Raw genomic sequence first — 23360 nt, forward strand, 5'->3', positions numbered from 1 at the left:
GACAGCCTCAGTTACCACGGTAACTGAGAAGTAATAACATTTACTTACTTCCATAAATCATCAATCTCAATATCCACAATTAAAATATTTTACATATGTGACAGGTTGATAGTGTGATAGAACCATTACACTCTGATTGGAATTTTAGTTAGTACAGTTAATGGCCTGAAGCCAGGATTTACTGGTTCCACAGCAGGCCACACCTGCCCAAACAAGCCTAGCAGACTGTCATACACTAGTGTCTGCAGAGACCAAACACGTTTGCTGTTGTTTTTTAAGAACGCTTTTTTTAAATATTGCTGTATTGAACAAATAATGCTCACTGAAAAACTGGTGGCTTTATCATTTTTCATAAATTTTTAAACAGGGTAAAGTGTATTAATTGCGTGATGAGGGTTGTAGCAGTTTAACCCTTTCACTGCCCAACGTAACTTTATGCAAATTCTATGATCGACTGCCATAGACGCAATTTTGCGAAATTTACTGTGGTTGCGTAGTAACTGAATATTAACGATTCGTGACAACATAACCAAAAATCACTAGCATTATTAACAGTGCTGTCCGTTAACAGTGCTGTCCGTTAACAGTGCTGTCCGTTAACAGTGCTGTCCGTTAACAGTGCTGTCCGTTAACAGTGCTGTCCGTTAACAGTGCTGTCCGTTAACAGTGCTGTCCGTTAACAGTGCTGCCGGTTAACAGTGCTGTCCGTTAACAGTGCTGTCCGTTAACAGTGCTGTCCGTTAACAGTGCTGTCCGTTAACAGTGCTGTCCGTTAACAGTGCTGTCCGAATAATTTTCTAAATAATTAGCCTATATTCGCTAAGCCACTTATAATCTCCGATCAGGAAATTCCAAGTCGAAAACAAAACCTTTTTGTTCTGGCGATCAAGCTTTTTAGTTGTAATATGGCTTCTGCAAGCACTTCCCTTGCTCAAAACAGAATAAATTTTGTTGATGACATTATTGGCGATTCAGAATAAATTAAATACTCCGATATTGCAAGCGCCAGCACTGACTCTGATGGTGGTGAAAGGAATTGTAGAGGAAAGCTTTATAGCGATTGTAGCTTCACATAGCTTTAGCAATGCACATAGTAGATACATTGAATTTTTTGCATGGCTCTGTAAACATGTTGACAAAATAGAGTATATAACCAAAATGTTCTAGATAAGGTTCGAAATTTTAATTTTTTTTATATATATCAAGCAGCAAAATGGGTGAGTTTCAGTAAAATGGCTGGCGGTAGGCCGAGAGCTAAATTTGTACAAGGATGGCAGTGAAAGGGTTAACAAACACCAATGCCCTTGACATGGTGTTGTTTCTTTAAAAAAGATTTGCGAAATGCAATGATACTGGATACTGGATTTGATCCCAAAGCACCCTCTTGTGTTGTCAATCCTCAGCCCTGAAACTTTCTGTTGTCGATACTATAACTTGTCAGTGGTTAACAGCTGACCAGATAATTTGACTCCTTCCTACAGAAAACCTTTGTACCTTTCAACCTTTGAAAACATTTTAATGCGTACATCGGTTACTTGGCCAGAAAGCCCTTATAACATCTCGCTATAGGTTACAAAAACATTGATCTCTGATCACAGAGTCAAAAGATCTACCCAAAGTCTGGCCACAATAAATATAGGATATTGAGCTATTGTTTTGCAAATTTGCTACTGTTTTTCTTGTTATTTCTTGTTACGCGAGTTTGTGGCGTCTGCTACTAGGCTGCAAATGAATTATTTCCAGTTTTTTTTTATTTGTTGTTCAGGATGGATGAAAAGAAAAATTGTAAACAGCTACCTGTCAGCATGTTTCTGTTAGTAAAATGTTTTAACATTGTGTATCAGATATTTCTAATAACTGTATTTTTATATTAAAGAATGCGCGTCTGCGTTTAGGTCAAACTGTGAACACAATAACAGTTTTTTTGCAGCCAGGTTCATAACGCTAAAAAACTAGTAAAAATATCTTTTGTTTTGTTACATGCTTTGAATTATTAAAGCATTCAATCAACAGCAGAATTTCCTGCTGGTTCCAAAAACATTTTAGATTATGACAGAAGCTCCAACTTTTAAAGTAAAATACCGATGTACATCAGCAAAGATTTCGGATTGAATTAATTCCGTTAGAATGACCAAAATATTCCGTAGTAAAAGAGTTAATTTATTTAATTGATGTGTTAGTAAGAGTAGACAACTTACAACCAAGATTTAATTGATGTGTTAGTAAGAGTAGACAACTTACAACCAAGATTTAATTGATGTGTTAGTAAGAGTAGACAACTTACAACCAAGGCCTGCAACTATTACTACAACGAAAACTACATGAAGAGTAGGAAAGATTCTAAGCATTTTTAAATAAACCAAAAAAGCATCTTAACCTTGAAGTTTCAAAAAACCATTCTGTTTGACGTATAAGTGCATTTTACATGTACTGCACAACCTTTCTTGTAACTCTCTCAGTTCTCACGAATCTATAGCCCTTGGCAACCACCTGTTCATTTCCATATAGTTTCTGATAATTAGTAATAAATTAACGAAACATTGCTTAGTATTTTGTATATCACCAGCAGTGTAATTTCTTTGACCTGATTTAAGTCGCTTCCTCAAGTAAAAATCTCTTCTATAGTGTTGTCAAAGCTCTGCTGTTTAGAAGCATTTAAACTAATAGATCTGTGTAGGCAGGTACATTCTGAGGAAACCAGGATGTTAGCTGGTATGCCATTTATCTGTTTGGTGATTCACACTGGCCAAGTCATTTCCTTTTGGTTCTTGCCAATGGAATACATATTAATATAAGTGCAGGTGAGAAAGAATAAAAACACACATTCCCATTGAATGTAAACAAGTTACTTACTAGTTTGCTAAATTATCCACAAAACCAAAGACTGTCATAACAATAACATTGATACATGGGAAGCGTTCAGCTGCAAAAAGCTAGAAAATCTGGTATCGGTTCACGGAGTCAGCAGGATGAATTGCTGTCAATTTTTAGCTGCCACTCTAAGCGTACGATTCAATGAATTGGACTTTTTGGTGCAGACGTTCTGAAACAGAACTTTTTGGTGTGACGATTTCTGATGCAGGACTTTTTGTTGCAAGGTCACAAGTTCAGAATTTATTCATCCGTCGCAGCGACTTACGACTCGACAACTTTTTGGTATAAAAGTGAAAAAACAATTTTTACACTTGGCTACATTTACATATTAGACAAATTTAGTTCACGAAATCTTTCAATAAAATTTTACTAATGAAACCAGGAAACGAAAGATGCTGCTTTCGAGCATTTTTCTCATGTATTTTGATAAAAATTATTGTGTGAAGTTTTATGAATAAAAATAAATTTTTTTGTATTTTCTTGTTGTTATCATCATTTTATTTATTTAATGTAAATAAGAATAAATCACATCTTTGGTATGAAAATAGCCGTGCTAAATGTCTCGCACTAAAAAGTCGCGGAGGAGGGGCAAACACTACGCACCACAATTTTTGCACCAGAATATCCAAGATCGCACCATTCCCTATCAAGATTTACTGGCCAGAATTGTGAGATTGTAACTTAACTCACAAGAAATAGCATATACAATTATGTCTTTTTTCTTGTTTTTGCTTGTTTTTATATTGTTATACAGTTTATATTATGTCTCAAGAGTTGGCTGTTCCAGAAGCAAGGTAGCCAGTTATAAGGAAATGCCATTCTGCCTGTTTATTTATTACTAGTAAAAATTTAACTGTTTGAAATTACAACTGAAAAAGCTTTGATCTCTTTCAGACTAAAAAAATTTGATGCAAAATTATAACCTGCTATTTTTGCAGCTGTCGTACTTATGCAGATATTGATGATCACGTCATATGTCATACAAATGCCATACAAATGCCATACAAATACAAGTTTTTTCTGTTTTTGGTGAAATCTATTTTGAATGCTATATGTCAACACAATTTATTTGATTTTAGTGGCTTTTTGTGATTCTTTTGTGGCATAATTTGGAAAAAAATTCTGATGCCAAAAATTATTGCCAATAAAGTATTAGATAATATTATTTTAATTAATAGGCTATATCATTTTATTTTACAATGTATATATTCTTATATAAAAAATATACTATATAACTTTAAAAATTTAATTATATAACAATATTATTTTGATCTGGCACAAAATAATATTTTTGAATTATATTTGTAAAAGAACGTTGCACTTTTTTTAAACAATATGCATTTCAACAACCGTAGACCTACCTGCTCATATATGCTGCCAGTTAATATGAAAAGCGTTAGTAAAGAAATATACTTTGAAAACATAAAATAATAGTTTTCTAGCATTGATATTGAGACAGTCTAGCTAAGGTACCATAACTCCCCGCATTGTCTTGATGAGGGAGGACCTTTTTCGTATATGACTTATTGTGTGGAGCTATTGGAGTTATTATATTTGTGAAAGCAATCCCTCAAAAATCAAGAATCATGGCTGCTTAGCTTACTACAAGCAGAGGCTGTGCGGGGTTTTAAGAGCACTGTTACACAACAATGGCTCTATGATCTCTGCTGGACATGTCCAGTCCAATGGCAGAAGAATCTCAACGACTGGAGACATGCCCAGTGGCAGAGAGCAATTTGAGTTTGGATGTCATTCCTGTCTTTTGGCTTTTGTCAGGATCGAATGCCCAACATGCTGTCTGCAAGTCAGGCATCCTAGACCACCAACCCAGAGCTTAGTATTGACCAAGTATCGCTGTATTGTATACAGTTAAGTTGTAAGGCTAACTCAGAATGATGACAAGCCAAGTCCCCAGGCAATGGTGTATTTATAGAACATGCTGAACACCAGATGTAATGTACCAATGTTTGTATTCTCTGATTATTCATGATCATCACACCTGTATGTCAGCTGATGCAACACATTATGTGAATCAACAGTTTTTACAAGCTAGTGCAGAAATGTTTCCTTGTTATGCTTTCAGTGTGGCAATCTATAATATTGTTTATCTTATTGTGTGTCGTCTGATTCATTGCTGACTTGTTTGTGACAAAATCTTTCAGTGAAATAAATTAGTCTAGTCTAGCACAGCAAACAGTCAAGAAGCTCCCTGTGCACTTCTAATGATAATTAACGTATAAATGAATACATTAAATTGGCGACGAAGGAAAAAGTTTCTACGCTAGACTGGTAAAAAAATGGCAGCAACAGGTGCAACCACAGCGTCAGCGGTTCCGGTGTTTGGCGGGAAGGTTGAGACGTATTTGGAAAAATTGGACAGTTATTATGCGTTTCACGGAACCAAACCGGAAAAGAAAAAACATGTGCTCATCATGGGACTGTCAGAAGAGCAATATGAAACGCTGGCCTGCCTAACTGCACCAAGGAAGCCAAAAGAAGTGGATGCAGAGGATTTAATTGAGCTGCTGCGAAGGCATTATGGAGCAACAACGAACAAGATGATGGAGCGGGCGAAATTCAGAGAGGTGAAAAGAAGTCCATCAGAGTCAGTTTCAGAGTTTGTGCTGAAACTACGATCTCAAGCTCGAACGTGTGAGTTTCAGGCTAATTTGGAAGAAAATCTGCTAGAACAGTTCCGGATAGGTGTCAATAGTAAGACAGTTCGGGACAGGATTTCAGCAATGCCAGCTGACAGACAAGCAGACCTTTCCGAAGTGGTAGCCATAGCTCGACAAGTGGAGATTGAGGAGAAATTAGACTCGATGAGTGTCACCACCCTACCTGCAGTCGATGTCTCAGCTGTAAGGAAGCAAAGGAGGCATGGTAAGAAATCGTCTACTCCTAGTTCTACTGTTAAGAAGAAAGCATGTTTCCGGTGTATGAGCGAGAAACATCTTAGCAGCAGTACAGATTGTCCAGCCCTGCACCGTAACTGTAACACATGCCACAAAAAAGGACATTTTGCGGGATCTAAATTCTGTAATGGAAAACCCAAAAGGTCTACTACCGTGTCCGCAGTAAACAACCCCGAGTCAAGCGATAGCGATATGTATGCCATTCAGCACATTAGAAGTAAGATGCCTAGATGCTACATCAACATTATGGGTGAGAGAATTCCATTCATTCTTGATACTGGAGCCTGCAGCAATATTATTGGTGTTGACACTTATAATAAGCTGAAGTCCAAGCATAGCATCTCACTGCAAGCTGTCAATGATGATGACAATCTTTTTGGCTATGGCAGCAAGAGAAAATTAGATTTGTGTGGGTCATTCAGTGCTATTGTTCAATGTGGTCATAAAACGGCACGTGCTATTTTCTATGTTTACAATGGTGTGGCTAAATGCTTGTTATCACATGAAACAGCTGTTAGTCTGTCTTTAGTGTCATATAGTGATAATGTTTTGTGTAACATTTTGCCTGGCAATTCTGATGACATAATTAAAAGTTTTCCGACAGTTTTCCAAGGTTTGGGTAAGCTGGTAGGATATCAGGTCAAATTCCACATAGACCCTACAGTAGAGCCAGTAGCTCAACCTCTTAGGAGAACTCCTTTTGGAGTCAGGGAGGGGTTACGTAGGAAATTAGATGCTATGGTGGGTGAGGATGTCATAGAGCAGGTTGTGGGTGTCCCGTCCCGGTGGAGCAGTCCCCTGGTGTGTGTACCTAAAGACAATGGTGACATTAGGGTAACGGTTGACATGCGAAGGGCAAACAAGGCAATTACTCGTGAACGCCACCCCATTCCCACAATCAAGGAAATGCTTGCTAATTTAGAGGGAGGGAAGGTTTTCTCTCGTTTAGATATGAATCAGGGATTTAATCAGGTAGAATTGGAGAAAGAATCAAGGGATATTACCACTTTCTCCACTCCATTTGGCCTGTATCGTTACAAGCGGTTGACAATGGGAGTCAATGCTAGCCCGGAATGTTTTCAGTATATCATCCAGCAGGTTTTGTCAGGTCTAGAGGGTGTACAAAACATGGCTGACGATATCTTCTTACAAGCTAGTTCGGTAGAGGAACATGATATAAGGTTGAAGGCTTTGCTTGAGCGACTCAGAGACGTTGGTATAACCTTGAACGCGAAGAAATGCCAATTCCGTTGTAGCAAGGTCAAGTTTCTAGGTTTTATTGTCTCAGATAAAGGTATATCGGCAGATCCTGAGAAAGTAGAAGCGGTAGTTAATTTCAAAGCCCCACAGAATGCAACTGAGTGTAGAAGTTTCATGGGTCTGGTGAACTTTGTGGGCCGCTTTCTCCCTGATCTTGCAACTGTGTCAGAGCCTATCCGGAGATTGATGCATAAGAATGTTGTATTTCGATGGGCAAGTGAGCAAAGGAAAGCGTTTGATAAGATCAAACACTTGATGAGCAATGCAGAGACACTGGCGCATTATGATGCTAATGCTAAGACGAAATTAATTGCTGATGCATCTCCATTTGCTTTAGGGGCAGTGCTTGTACAGACACAGCATGGGGTTAACCAGGTGATTGCTTATGGTCATAGATCACTTTCTGATATCGAGAAGCGTTACAGCCAAACTGAGCGTGAGGCACTCTCATTGGTGTGGGCGTGTGAACATTTCAGGCTATATTTGTTGGGCACAGAGTTTGAGCTGATAACTGATCACAAGGCTTTGCAGTTTATTCTCAACAATCCTTGTTCTAAGCCAGTACCTAGGATAGAGCGATGGGCATTGAGGTTGCAGTCATTCAGGTTCAATGTAGTGTATCAGAGTGGCAAATCAAACATAGCAGATCCATTGTCTAGGATGGTGAATTGGGTTGGTGATTCTCCATTTATTAGCAATGTTACAAGTGAGAGTTATATGGAATACACAGCTCGTGACTCTGTTCCGAAAGCTATGACATGGGAGGAAATAGTTGACCAGTCTAATCAGTGTGAGGAAATCAAGCTCTTGAAACAGGCCATTTATAGCAATGATTTTGGGAGTTGTCCTTCCTCGTTCAAAAGTGTGTCTATTGAGCTTAGTGAGGTTCAGGGTGTTGTACTGAGAGATAAGAGGATTGTTATACCCAGAAGTTTGAGAGATAAGGCTGTGGAACTCGCTCATGAAGGTCATCAGGGTATTGTAAAAACCAAGCAGAGGCTACGAACCAAAGTGTGGTGGCCAGGTATTGACAGAATGGCAGAGAGCTATTGTAGGAAATGCATTGAGTGTATGACAGTATCTCAGCCAGATCCACCTCAGCAGGTGACAATGACAAAGTTTCCGGATAAACCATGGTCATACTTGAGTGCTGACATTTTAGGTCCTTTACCAGATGGTAGGTCAATTATGGTGCTTGTCGACTATTACTCTCGATATTTTGAATGTGCATTTCTAGGCTCTACCAAGTCTGCAAAGATTATTGAGTTTCTAGACACCGTGTTTGCTAGGTTTGGGTACTGTGAGACTCTGAGAACGGATAATGGTCCTCAGTTTATATCAGCAGAGTTCCAGGATTATTTACAGGCTTGTAATATAAAGTGGATATCAACTACCCCACTGTGGCCTCAGGCAAATGGAGAGGTAGAAAGGGTAAATCGTACGATTCTCAAATCCTTGAAAATTGCACATGGGAAAAAGGAAAATTTAGGCAAGGCTTTGAGGGATTTTCTCATGGCATACAGATCAACACCGCACAGCAGCACAGGTGTGGCACCATTTAGCCTTCTGTTTGGTGGTCGTGAAATGAGAACTAAACTACCTGGTTTGTGTGGTGAAACTGATCCAACTGTGTTTGAAAAAGCAGCTGATTTTGATGCAAGAGCTAAGCATGTAAACAAAGAAAATGTAGATAAGCATTTATCCAGTAAGGATATTGAGATCGGAGATCAGGTTTTAATGAGAAAAGAGAAAGGGGGAAAGCTAGATGGTAATTTTGAATCAAACCCCAAAACAGTTGTGGCTAAAGAAGGGTCTGAAATAATTGTTAGGGATGAGAGTGGGAAACAAACACGTAGAAACTCCACTTTTGTCAAAGTTTTGCCTGACGCAGTCCAACTGGGCCCTGGTAACCAAAGTACCTTGAGGGGGGCCAATAGGGCTGACTGTTCTATTCCACTGGCTCCTAACCATGACTCTACCCGACCACGTCACCCACCAGAGAGATATGGGGATATTAGGGTACATTAAACAGATTACAGTAGGACCTTGTGGAATTTGAAGCTGAAATCTTATTAGCCCTAGGATACTTTATAGCTAGTCTCATTTTATTCTGATTATATATATTTTACACTGTGTGTTACAAATTAGCTTTGTTTAATTGATGTTTTTCAAATAATTGCTTACACAAATGTAGCTGTCTGATTTATGTCACATCAGGACTTAATGCCTGTAAAATTGGTAAGGGATGTAATGTACCAATGTTTGTATTCTCTGATTATTCATGATCATCACACCTGTATGTCAGCTGATGCAACACATTATGTGAATCAACAGTTTTTACAAGCTAGTGCAGAAATGTTTCCTTGTTATGCTTTCAGTGTGGCAATCTATAATATTGTTTATCTTATTGTGTGTCGTCTGATTCATTGCTGACTTGTTTGTGACAAAATCTTTCAGTGAAATAAATTAGTCTAGTCTAGCACAGCAAACAGTCAAGAAGCTCCCTGTGCACTTCTAATGATAATTAACGTATAAATGAATACATTAAACCAGAGAATAAAGATTACACATGTTACCACTGATAGCTAAAAGCAAAGTTCAGTTCAAGTTCATGTGAATTTGTTGCGGCAAGAAATTAGGGTCTGATAAACAGATTTGTTTCAGTTTCAGATTGCCAAGTTGTTTGATAGATTTGAATAATCGTCTACAAGACATGCAGACAGTTTAAATGATTCTGTTCCGCGATTGCATTTTATTGAACTTAGAATTGGAACATTTTGAATGGTATAGAGCAGGTCCAAAGTAGAAAGGCTGATTTAGGTTTCGAATTGTTTTCAACTTAGAATTTTTTTATTTATAGCTCTATTTTCAGAATAACTAAAATAATAATCAAATTCAATGGTTTATTGTAAAGCTTGGTCTTATATTTAATTGGTGTAACAGATTTTTAAAGTACGAGTCTTCAGATTTGTATTTTACGGAAAACAATAGCTCCTGTTATGTACGCCATACGTAAGCGTGTCAACATTTTTCTGAATTTTTAACGAATTTCAAGTGTTATTAATAACTTTCTTTAGGTTTTTCGCTAGGATGTTATTGAATAATGTAGCTTAAAAAATTTCAAATTGATGACAAATTCATGCCAGTGAGTGGGCGTAAACTGTAAACAAGCATTATTCATATATTTTAAGTTGGCATGTGAAAGATATTATTAACTATATACGAACGGCAATGTAAACTCTATCATTTTAGGTTATTCTTTATTTAGCTGAAAGAAACAGTTTCAATTTACTTCAGAATTTCAAGCAAAAAGTGTTTTAGTTTTTTGTAATACTTAAACAATTTGATGGTTTTGCTAAATTATTTTTGGCCAGAGCGTATACTTGCTCAAAACCCAATTTGATCAAACAAACTATGAGCAGACAATTTCAAATGATAAAGTTTTGCATGAACCTAAAGTTTTTTCGCAGAAGATAATTCCTTCACGATTAGCTGAAGGTAACTTTGCGCCAGGTCTAAAATGATTCTAGCCATATTTTTGTCTCAAGTTGAAGTTGAACAGAATCTTTTTGTTCTGGTCCAATATTGAACATATTATTGATTTCCAGGGTAATTACAAATACTTAATAATAAAATGTATCTTTCACTTATAAAATTGTACGTGAACATGTAAATTCGTTACTAAGGAGTCTATCATGCTGAGATCTCTGATGTTGGTCAGGAGTATATGATATGTAAACGAGGTCAATTCCTTCAAATCATTTGTTTCCTATTCTGATTTAGGTCACTAATCTAATATCTAAACAAGTTATTCTTCAAACAGTACTGCGGCGCTTTCTTTATACAGGCAATTTGTCTCAAGTGCGGTTATGTTTAGCATTTGCTCTTTAAAATCTAATCTCAAGACATGAGGGGCTGTTACCGATGTTAGTTCAGAGTAGTGAAGCCATGCTTTGAAGGTGAGCCAAAACATCCCCAAGATAATGTTCATGCATGACCTTTCTTCAAAGGGTGTCATTCGCGCTACGTAATCAACACAGCTTGACACTTCTCTTAATTTAATCTAGCCTGCAGGGAGCTCTCATGGTCAAAGCTAACTTAACCCGCTATAGCTTGTCACATGGACAAGTGGAACAAATATTTTGACAAGAGAAACTCAAGAGCTTCGTTGCTGTGTTTCCCATTAATGTATGGGCACTAGTCAGTCGGTGTTTCCTACCCTTCCATCTCCCTCCTCTACCCAGTTAATGAATACGGTACTTTTTAAACCCCATATAAATTTTAGGCCTATACTCATTGAGCTATAATATTGCCCTCTGTTGGATGCCATGGCTGGAGGTTAGAATAAAATTTTACTTTGTATGGGGTTTGAACACACAACATTCAGCTGGGTAGACCAACACTCTAACACCTGCACCACTTCACTTCCTTTGAGCACTTTGCAGTAATTGTCTAGACTCTAGATAGTTATTTTCTGTGCTCCATCGGCAAACCCTCGCAGCAGACTATTATACTCGTCTTAATAAATGTTAAAGATAAACTTACATACAATTTTAGCAGATCTTATCAGAAAGTATCAGTATTTTTCTATTGTTTCTGTTCTTTGAGGGGATATAACTGCCAGGATGTTTCAAGATTAAACTTGACAAAGCTTGATCACAGTGAAAGTGTGATTATGACATCTATAGTTGCAAAGACTGACAGAATAAAAACGCATAAAACTGCAAACCACACACAATAATTGATATCAACGATAGCAACTAATGATGCCATTTTACACATATTTTTTCCGGCGCCCTTTAACCGTGATCAAGTTTTGCAATTTTTAATTTTGAAAAACCCTGATTGTCGTATCACCTCAAGCATAAAAACAATTGCAGATGATAGAAAAACACCAATATTTTTTGTCAGAATCTACTAAAATTTTGTGTGAGTTCATCTTTAAAGCTGTTTTGACAGCAAATACTTAATTTAAAAATAATAAGTTTTTGGCAGCTATTTTTAAATTGCCGGAACCTTTTGAACACCGTCATTTCATGATTAAAAATATTTTAACACACCTGTTAACGTTTTTTAATACCACTATACCTTTTATACAAGAAGGGCTATAACTTGGTTCTGGTCTAATTTTGCCTAGTTGCAAGGTCATTTCAGAGGTACATCACTAGCAACGGTAACAAACAAATTTTAAACAGCCGAATCAAAACGGCCAATGAGAAAGCAGTTCCGCATTACTTTCTCATGTCACGATATCAGAGCCTCCAGACAACTGACCAGACAAGCTATCAGATCTGTCAAATTTGACAAACTTGTCAAATATTGACGAATAATACATTGGAATAGTTTAGTTATGTGTACACACAGCGAATGGCAGAAGTTGAACAAGCTTCCAAAAGTGCTGTTGTATGTCAACTTCAGTTCCTGATTACTGCAACTCTCTACTAATTAGCATCAGAGCTGCAGTAAAATAAACTTTGTTTATAGTCTTGTGTCAAGGCTTGATAAGGTTAAGCTAAATACTTTCTACCTGCAGTCTATGTAATGCCTACCTACGGACTATCTTCTCTTTCTAGCACGTTGACCCAGTAATTACAAACAGTACCTGAGCAATAGTAGCTTTGTAAAATGTTTGTGAAACTGAAAAACGGTTTTGGCATGATGATGATGATTTTTACTATAATAAGAGACATCTTCATATTTCTTTCCGGAGCCAGGCTCGGAGAGTTAAAGTGCAGCGCACCATATTTAATGTCAGATCTTTAGCTTCACAGCCAGGCACACTGCTGACCCGCCACATGACTAACTTGCTGCCATAGAGAATAATTGTGCACATAGGTATTACACATGATGATTTCCCACGGCTCACGTACAAGTAATAATAGCGTAATAATTATAAAATATGTGATTTTAATATACGGATGCCATAATTGAAGGGTTTTTATGTAATAAGTGATAAATATGCAATAATAATACTGGTTGATTGTAGAAGTTGATACTCTACTGTGTTGCCACTTCATAACAAATATCAATAATATTACAATGGGTCTTTCAAGGGCGACTTTTGCAGCTGATATCCGAACAGAATATCTATGAAAAATCGTATTACACAAGTTAATCTTGTTTGACTATGGTCAAATTGCTGCCAGTTGTGGTATGAAGTTAGTAGTTCAAGGTGGTGCTGAACATGTTTTCACCAATGTTATTCACTGCTTCCAGTAATTTGTAAACTGCATTAGCTGACTTACATCGGTAAAAAGATTAGCCAATAAAACTCAACTGTTCAAAATCAGATTTTTCAGGTAAACTCAGCAAGTGAACTAAACTACATGTAATTGAATGCCTACACAGACACTCTTCTACTGTTTGTATCGACATAAAACTATTTCCTTGAAAGATATCTCATCAGGTTAATAATGATAAAACTTTTGTATTTTGACTGTAAAGTGACTGAAAAAGATAAGCTAGTAGTTGCCATGATCCTTTCTATGATTAATACTAATAGTGTTGGTGGTAGAGTATATACTGGCAGCGTAAGCATGTATTGCATATTGGCAGCATGAATATTATTATCTAGAAACATTCTATCTCTATTATAAAAGGAGACATATATTTGAAGCCACGCTTCAGATCCAAAAAAAAACGTTGCTTTGAACAGGATTCGAACCTACAACTTTCAACTTGGTAGACCAAAACTCTACCACTACACCAATCAACCCCCTCAACTTACTTTTGAGTAATTGTGCAATTATTTATTACTCTCTCATCGCCCACTAGATTGCCAGGGTACTGGTCTTCATAAAGCATCAAACAGAATATTCTAGCATACATGATTGGTCTGTCCATGAAAACTCTTGCCAAAAATTGCCGCTTTCAACGATTGTTCCAACGATTGTTCCAGTGTAACCCTTACTTTTAGAACAATGGAAGCGTATCTTTCAGCTGTCCGTAGTGATTTGAAAGGTTAATTTTAGCTTTAGGCATATTTAACGGACTCGTTGAGTGAATTGACAGAATGCTGTCAGAGTCTGCTCTTTGATGGCTAGTGCTAGGTTCACCAACTTCCTCTAAGCAACTGCATCAAAAGTACTAGGGCATAGGAAAGTATTTCTCCAGGGCAGTTTAGATATCTTTTACAGGTTTTTTGCATCGATTTGTTGTGGCTTACCACGATCAAAGATCAAAACGTTTAAACTCTCAACAAAAAAGAGGTGTATTTCATAATGTTATCTCTTTTGAGCAATATTTTCAGTCTCAAGGTTTTCCCTTGGGATGTCTGACTTATTGGTGCAGTCAACCTTACAGAGTTACTTTAATAGAAAATATAATTTTCTTTTTTGTGCAGCAAACAGGAATGTGTCTTTGTCTTCGACAGGAAAAACACAGCCTAGTACAGTGTATAAGGTCTAAAGGTTTATAATGACTATAACAGGGATAATAGACTGTTTCTCTATTTGTGGTTTGAGAGACTCATAGGTAGTGCCACAAATACTCTACAAAACTGTCAAAAAGGGACTTGCACCCGAAGCCTAGCAATAAAAGAACGAGTGCCATCTGCTGCTCACAGCGGTCACGGCTACTAGTCTAATAGTAGTCAGTTGCCATGGTAACCGATAGCTTTGGTTGTCGGCTATTATGAGCAATGGTTATTTAGTTACGTCTGGTTGTGTTATATTGCAACAACCTGTTTGAGCTTAAACATTTTAGACAACTGATCACAAACTGAGGTTTCTTATACTTTTTAGCTATCAGGGTGACTAGTGACGCCCACAAACGCGTTTTTGATAAACAAGCACACCTCAGTTTGATCTTTACTGTAGGTCTATGGACTGACTTGTCATAGAAGACTAACTTGCACAACATTTTACCAGATTGTATTTAAAAGTATTAATATTTTTCTCTCATTTGTGATGTTTTTGATGTTGGATGTGATCTGACTGCCAGGATGTTTCAGTATTAAAATTGATAAAATTTGATCACAGTTAAAATGCTCAGATTTAAGGGAAAATCGGAATATGATGTCTATAGTTGCAAAAAGACTGACATAACACAGACGCATAACACAGCCACTCGAACTCAACAACAGGAGAGACAGGTAGTCTCGCAACTAGTGACTTCATTTTGGCACATAATTTTCATCTGTTTTACCTGCAATTAAGTTTTATCAATTTTAATCTCGAAACATTCTGGCAGTCAGATCACCTCAAACATCAGCAACCGTCATAAATGATGAACATGCCGATACTTTCCAATAAAATTTGCTGAATGTTGTGAAGTTCAGCTACTACGCATTAGTGTTGGGTCGGTATTGGGTTATCCGCTCATACCGATACCGAGGGATTCTCAGTACCCGAGGAAACCAATCATTTTCGGTGTCAGCTAGGTATCCGCGGCCGGTTTGATATGATCGGTATTTATCCGTAAAAGCCTATCGGTAAATGGTTATACGGATATCCGGAGAGATTTTTAAAACGCTTCGAGACGAACATGCTAATCTCAGCACGCATTGGCGAACAAATTCAACGAAGATTTCCACGCTTACTGTATCTACTATTATATTACGTTACATTGATAATGCCACCAGCCTCGAAGGTTTGGGAGTTCTCCACAGAGGGAGGATGTATAAAGACTCTAACGGGACTGGACTCTAATTGGACTGCGTATAATTATGTGATTACATTACCTGATTACAATATGTGATAGTAAGATTTTTTTAAACTGTTTCAGTATATTTAACAAAGAGAGCCTCTTGCCATTATCTAGATGTTCTTTATTATACATAATGTTTGTACCAATAACGATATTTTTTAATAGAATAAACAATAAAAACATTTATCATGAAAATTATATTTTCATCTTTCTTTTCTTTTTTGGCTTTCTAAAACAAGGAGTCTCTTTGCCGTAACAATATACTGCTGACTAAAGAATGTTTTTTGCACAGGCTACTTTTTGCACAACGATAAAAGTTGTTCGAGACAGTTATGATTTAAAGTTTAAACCATTTAAAGACACACTGATAACTACATACCGAACAATAGTACCGACAATACCGAACTTTCTTAGTTGGCAAAGGACACCGAAGATGGTAAATACCGAGTATACCGATACCGGGAAAACCGATGAAAATGTGCAAGAATATCCGATCCGGCACTAAATTACATACTGGCCCAACACTGGTACGCATACAGTTGAAGATCGATGTGTTACACAGATATCAGATATTTCTAAAATATCTGTGCAATTTCACCAGTACCAAAACTAGTTTAATTTTGTTAAAAAAGCATGTGTGCTGTTTTAAGAAATTACCAGAATTTATTGCTGCAGTGAAAATATATTGACTATATCATAATGAAGAAAGACGTACACGCATGACAAAACAGTGCTATTAGTAATTATTAATCAGGATCATAAAGCAGATCAATCTGTCTTTCGATTGGTTAAATATATTTTTAGTATTTATTTTTAAATCATTTGCTTCAAACAAGTTAATAAGCCTTCCAATTGTGTATTCAGACTTTACGCAAATTGGTTTTATTTGGCCAATTTAATAAGCTATCATAAACACAACTGTTATAGAAACAAGTACTCAGGCAGTTTCGCGCCAAGAGAGATCGGCAGTTTGTAAGAAGTATGCGCGCAATTAATCCTTAGTACAAGTGGTAGAGTGGCACTGATAATAGTGTGCCTGGCTGCTAAGTTGAATGTCCAAGTTTGAACCATGTACAATGCAATCTTTTTCCTCTAACATCCAACCTTTGCTTTGAACAGATGAACTGCTGCAGTTTTTATTATAGCAAAGACTACCAGATACATGTTATAAAGGGTTTCAGGTGTGACTTTCACCGACTGAACTGCCCATTGGTATTATACAAACTAAAGACGCCAGTTTTGCATATTTATGAAGATTTTCCACCTCTATGGAGATTAAGTCTAGTGTTTCGCTCCATTAGTCAAAATAAAGGGTTTCACTCCATTAGTCAAAATGCAGGTCACGGTAAGGTCAGCTAATAGAATCAGATTTTAGACCTCCATATCTTAAACCATAACTGCCACGAACAACTTTTATCGTATTTACTAGGTAAATCAGACACGCTAATTCCGATTTTGTACTCAAAATAAAGATTAGTCCACTAACCTTCAAAGTCATTTAGGCTTTTTTAAAGCGTTTCAAAATCCCTTTCGAAAACAACACAATCGGCATTACAAGCTTCGCCCATAAATATGTGACGAAACCTAGCTTTTTCAGGAACGGAAGTTAGGAATGTTTAGTCCGATTTAGAATAATAGAGATGGGTGTCTTAAAACCCATTATTATCTAAATCCAACCTGTAAAATAATTTCAATTTTTTATGAAAGGTATATAAACTATTTAAAATCGCTCGTAGCTTGTTACATGACGTTTAAATGGGCTGGACGCCAAGAAAAATGAGCTCAAAAAGCGCGGTTTTATCACAAGCTAGCGTTATTATCGCGCTTTTTTAAATATGCAATGTTAAATAGCTCATCTACCTTTAAAAAAAGACTGATATTATTTTTAATGCTGAATTTAGATATTAATGGATGTTAAAACACCCATCTCTATTATTCTAAATCGGTCTAAACATCCCTACGTAACTTCTGTTCCTAAAAAGCTAGGTTACGTCACGTATTTATGGGCGGAGCTTGTTATGCCGATCGTGTTGTTTTCGAGACCGATATTAAAACGCTGTAAAAAAGCCTTCATTACTCTGAAAGTTAGTGGACTAATCTTTATTTTGAGTACAAAATTGGAATCAGCGTGTCTGATTTACCTAGAAAATACGATAAAAGTTGTTCGTGACAGTTATGATTTAAGCTATACTGTTGATGTCCCAAGCAAAAGAGAGAATGTCGCCAACCAAGAATTGCTGGTAGTACTGTACCTCTGCTTGGAGCTCGTCTGATTCGACTTCTTGGTTTGGTTATGACCATCTTTTCTATCGAATTATTGTTCATCAGTTTTTGGCTTTCTGAGTTTCGCTCTGGGCTGACTTCCTCTTCAGTTATATCTATATAACAACAACAAAAGTTTCGAATGACAATCAATTGTGAGTCATCAATCTCGAACTTCCTTCTTGACTTAGCTCAGCAGGTGATCTGTTTTCAGCTTAATCAAACTACAAAGCAAGGAATTCAAAAAATGTGTAAATGATAAACCGAGAAAACATATGTGTATATTTATGAATTTCTTTCCTTATGATAACCATAAGCATGTTTTCAGAATCAGCTTCATGACTGAAACCCTGTATAGTTACAGCAACTTGAGAAGTTGATCAAATCATATACTGAGTAACAACTTGCAAAATCAGTTGCCCAATTAAGCTGAAAGTGACAGACCTTTTTCTGACTAAAATCAACCTGCATTAAAATGTATGTAAGTAAAATGGCAAAGAAGGTTGATATCGACAACAGCTAGTCCTGCACCAGCCACAACTCTAAAAACTAGAGACTGCGCAAGCACACCTTTAAAAATTGAGAGCTGTGTCCACTCAGCTTCCTACTGCAAGCAGAAGCTGTTGTGTTTTTTATGATTAGCTGTATGATCTTGGCTAAACAAGTTTTCTCAGTGGCAAGGAAACCTTAATGGCTCAAGACATACCCAGCTGCAAAGAGCAACTGAAGGTTACCGTAAAACCTTTAATTGAATGCCACCTCTATTTGAACGCCGCCTCTATTTCACTGCCACTACAAGAAAAAGGTTGAAAAATACACTGCCAACCTCTATTCGACTCGCCGCCTCTAATTGACCGCCACTATAGAGGAAGGGTTGAAAAATAGAGCGCCATGGCGCTCAATTAAAGGTTTTACGGTAGATGTCGTTTCAGTTCCCCAGCGACCTTTTTTAGAATTGAACCCAACTTGTTGTTTGTAGGTCAGGCATTCAAGGCTATGGCTGCTCTCACTATATGAAGTGCAGTAAAAATCTAAGTGTTTTCAGACTAACCAAAGAGCACGTTAAGTTTTCAGAAAGCATTCTGTAGATGGAGAGTAGTACAGAGTATAAGTGTTTTCGGTTAAATCAAAGCGAATATTCAGCTTGTGTTTTAAGAGCTGTTCTGCTGGACATATGAGTGCATTCTCAGTTTCCATGCATCTATAGGGCTTGCCATTAGCAACCACCTGTTCATTTACATGTAGTTGCTAGTAGGTGTCTTTGTTCAAGTATTTAGTTGATTGAACTTGTCTTTTGACATCTAGAGCAAGTCATAAAAATTCAAGGATATGCGAAAGTTCTTGCGAAAGCAGTTGCAACATTGACCAGTGAGCAGATCTGTACTTGGGAGGCAGCACCAACCAGTAGGAAGTTTGCAATAGTTATGACTATTCAAAACGTCTTTTGCCTCTAGTCTAGGAATCAACGAAGTGAAAGCAATTTTCTATTTATCTTTATTACATGTGAAAATCAATATATTATCACAATGCATATAATTTTGCTATCTCCTTAAAACAGATTTAGACAGCTCAGAACGATTTAACAAAAAAATCACATACAAGTTCAACCAAGTCATAGAAAAACTTTTACAAATGTGTCAGCACGTTTGTTTATGAAAGAATTGGGTCTCATATCTCCTTTATGAAGCACTCAAATTGAATCAATATTGTTTTGAGGAGTTCATCAGGTGACCTAGCTATAGTTAGAGGTCACAAGAAGGACAGATTTTTCATCTTGACTATTATAAGCTATTGCTCTGGTAACAACTGTTTTTATCTCTAAAAAGTAATAGTTTTAAATAATTATATGCAAAAAATAAAAGAAACCTTATTTTTACCTTTGAAGATACCCTGATACCTATAAGCTGACCTCAGCTTGGAACTACCATTTATTCCAGAAGGCTGTTCAAAAATGATATGTTTGATTTCTGAAACAGTTTTTCATTCATTACAAAGGTGGAAATAATTTTCACCCATTTCAGGACTATAAGAAACAACTTTCCCCAGAAATGTCACACTATTTTGCAATGCGAACTTCATATATAAAGAACCCTGAGTATTTATAAACACTTCCTAGTAGCAATTTGTATCCCAGCCTCATTTTTTTCAATTTTTTGTGTTAAGTAATAAAATAAAAAATGTGAAAATAGCTTGTTGTTTCTAGCTTTTAATAAAAAGCTCAACCCATCAGAAACCATATACAAAACCACAAAAGAATGTTTTTTATTTGTATCTATTTTAACACCAAAAAAACATTATTATATCAAAGGCTAGCCAATTGTTGAATAGCTAATTTGAAATAGAGCATCAGTCAGCAGTCGAGCATTGTCATCGTGTATTGTCCACCTATTTCAGGGGTGTTTCATTTCCAAACTTTTGTTTGACATTCGAATCATAATATTTCAAAAGGCTTGTTCATGATGAAGGGCATTGGACAAACAAGGTTGAGCTGCATATCAAATAATTGCTATTCCTCCTTTGCATTCTGTATGTCTCTAAGATAAATCATGCCAGAAACAAATGTTTTAAAACTTCATAGATATATCATTCTGGATGCTCAATAAAGCATTGAAATACTTGATGACTAATCACCCTTTACTAACATCTGTTAGTTTAAGTTTCCTCTGCTCATGCTGGACGGCTAACCACTTGGAATGTCCAAATGCAGTTTGGTATGGCACTTCAATCTTTCTCAATTCATTACATGCACTTTCTATGTTCTAAAAATATTTTTATTTCTAACATTTTTTGGTTATAATGTATCTGAGAAAGCCATAAAAATGTCAAGTTCCCCCTCGAGGCAAATTGATGTTGGCATTTAAAAACCTGGTTGATCACTTCTAGTCTGAATAGTTGACAACTGAAGGATTTAAGTTTGAGATGTAGGTTGGACATCCAGATCTGTTAAGAATTGTTAATTTACCAAAATACCATATTTCTCTCATTTTCAATGCAATAATTCCAAAAATATCTATTTGTACATCTGAGTTCAATCTCTGGTCTCCTGTAGCAAAAATACTCAGTTGAAGTGGACGGCTGCTCACTGTTCCAAGTGCTGCCCAATTCGAAAAAGTTCTAGTTTTAGCTCCAAACTAATTGTCGGTAACTCCAAGGTAATTGCTACGCACTTAGAACCAAAATTAGACAGCCACATATATTTAGAAAAGACACATACATGTAATTGTTAGTCTTATAATATTACACAAAATCTTTTTAGTAGTTAAAAGTAGTTGATTAATTAGTCTACAGCATCTGTACTTAAACGAAAGGAAACGATTATCTGCATGCATCTGCATCTGCCAATAGAGTACATGTATATGTTTACAACCTACCTTGAACATAGTTTCACTTTGCAAAAACTGCTTTTTATCGAATTTCTTTTTATAGCTACAACCAGTCATATTAGACGCATGACAGCTCTGCAATGAAGGTTTCACTAACTGTAGATCAATAGACTTTGGGAGGTTGTTATTAAACAATAGTATTGCTGAGAGTTGTTATTTTATTTTGAGTAGTAATACTACATAGGACATTGCCAAAGAGTGTCCGAGCTCATTCTGTAACACATTTCTGGCGTTTTTTACTGCCTCAGCTAATATAACATTTTATCCTGACTAATTTTGCATCAACAACTTCTTATACACCGAGTGGTTCAAAAAATTATAGCAATTTATATGCGTGTTTGTCAAATAATAGGTTTTATCAAATATGTAATTACGCCAAGATAAAGAAATTAATTTGGTAGTAAGTATTAAGATGCCGGCCAAATAAATAGCATGACTTTTACCTCGCGGCAATGTCATTGGATCCAAATATTTCTACCTAATTAAAGTTATCATTCTTGTTTGTGTAAATATATATGTTACTATCCTTATCACGGTCGGACCATCTAAAGTCAAAAGCTCTAACTAAAGAAAACAAAGGCTTCAGCAAGCATCAACTCAACAATTTCATAAATGTATTGTCATGCCAGACATCACAGAATCAATGCCTGATATTTTGCGAGCAAAGCGTAATCGGCGTCGCAGATTTGTATCAGCTTTTTTAGAGCGTGAAACCGTGTCAAACGCATTTCATTTCCATTCGGTCTTACCTTGAGGAGGTGGGTGCAGAGGCTCTGTTGGTTTGATCAATGGTTCAAAGTTACCGAGAGACCTTCGCATCGGAGTGTCATAGGTGAGGTTACTAGCTCCTGTTTGGGAATGGTGAATGACAGTGTCCACTGTATCAGTAGGTGATGACATGTGTGGTACGCTACTACCAGACCTTTCCAGAGTTGGCTGAGAGTTGTAACTCTCTTCTGAGTGATAAGGCATCATGTTGGCATTCTCGTGGTCAGGACTTGATGCTGGGGTTCCCTCATCTAAAAAATTGAAACAAAGTTTTTATTGACATTGCTCTTTGGGTGGACCATTAAAGTTCTTGTTTCAAAAGTGAATAAGCACCAAATGCTGCTACTACACAGATTATTTAGGCCTGCATCAACTTTATAGTCAAACAGGATTCACTCTGTGGCAGTTAAAAACAATGTACTAGTTTATCTGGCTAAGGTCTTTTTGTTCCAAATGAGAGCCCAAAGCAGGAGTTTTATAAAGTAACTCAACTTTTAAACCTTTTCCAAATACTACTGATGAAATGAAGAGTCTGCACACAAAAAATTGACCACTTCAATTACAACCTCGTAACGTAATAAGTGACAATTTATTTATGTATTAATTTTTATTGGTAATTAATCATTATCAAAATGTTTTTAGTTACACGCCAAAAAAGAGAAATGTGGGAACAGTTAATACTTGTTAAATATATTTCATCCGCTTAAAGCTTGTATGTATGCGCTTGCTGTCGCTGATCTCTCAGCAAAAATTACCACTCTGGCATACAATTACTAATCACCAAAAACCTGCAGCAAAACGTATCAAACATTCAAAGGGGACTCATAATTAACCCCATTATTTAAACAGATATTCAGCTCCAGAAAAGGTTAAAATTTGTTGTATATTTTTATGAGAATCTGGTAAATACAACTGAATAAAGATATCCCTCTATGTAAAGAAGTAGGTTTATACTGTCTCTGACTTCTATTCAAATACACAGGATTGCTAGATTTGAGGTAGTATAACATCCAGTCATGTTGATGAAATATCTATTTTTACTGGCTGACTAAATCTACAGAACTCTTTAAAGAGGCTTGATTAGATCTATTCATTTTTATAATGAGAAATTAAATGAGGTCATATTTAATTTATTCTGACTTTATGAATATCAAAGAAACTTACAGTTAGGTATACTTGAGTTGAGAGATGAAAGGTTTCTGCTGGTTTTGCAAACAATGAGTGAATTTTAAATGAAACTGTGTTAGTTGCT

General features: G+C 36.5%; 2 protein-coding genes across 3 annotated transcripts in view; one reads left to right on the top strand and one right to left on the bottom strand.

The window, feature by feature from the left end:
* Positions 1-23360, bottom strand: part of LOC137401589 (uncharacterized) — a 66934-nt gene that overhangs the window by 10735 nt on the left and 32839 nt on the right. For both annotated transcript variants that reach the window (XM_068088017.1, XM_068088018.1), the window contains 2 exons: positions 22090-22359; positions 17948-18073 (listed from right to left, as the gene is read on the bottom strand). In XM_068088017.1, the coding sequence (XP_067944118.1) occupies positions 17948-18073; positions 22090-22359 (396 nt within the window). The remainder of the gene's footprint in view (positions 1-17947; positions 18074-22089; positions 22360-23360) is intronic.
* LOC137401843 (uncharacterized) lies at positions 4902-5861 on the top strand (the record flags this gene model as incomplete). The annotated part of the gene is made up of 1 exon (XM_068088314.1): positions 4902-5861. A coding segment is annotated over exon 1 (690 nt), but the record flags the coding sequence as incomplete, so codon positions are not given.

This window comes from Watersipora subatra, chromosome 8 (assembly GCF_963576615.1).
Source record: "Watersipora subatra chromosome 8, tzWatSuba1.1, whole genome shotgun sequence".
In the NCBI taxonomy this organism is placed as follows: domain Eukaryota; kingdom Metazoa; phylum Bryozoa; class Gymnolaemata; order Cheilostomatida; family Watersiporidae; genus Watersipora; species Watersipora subatra.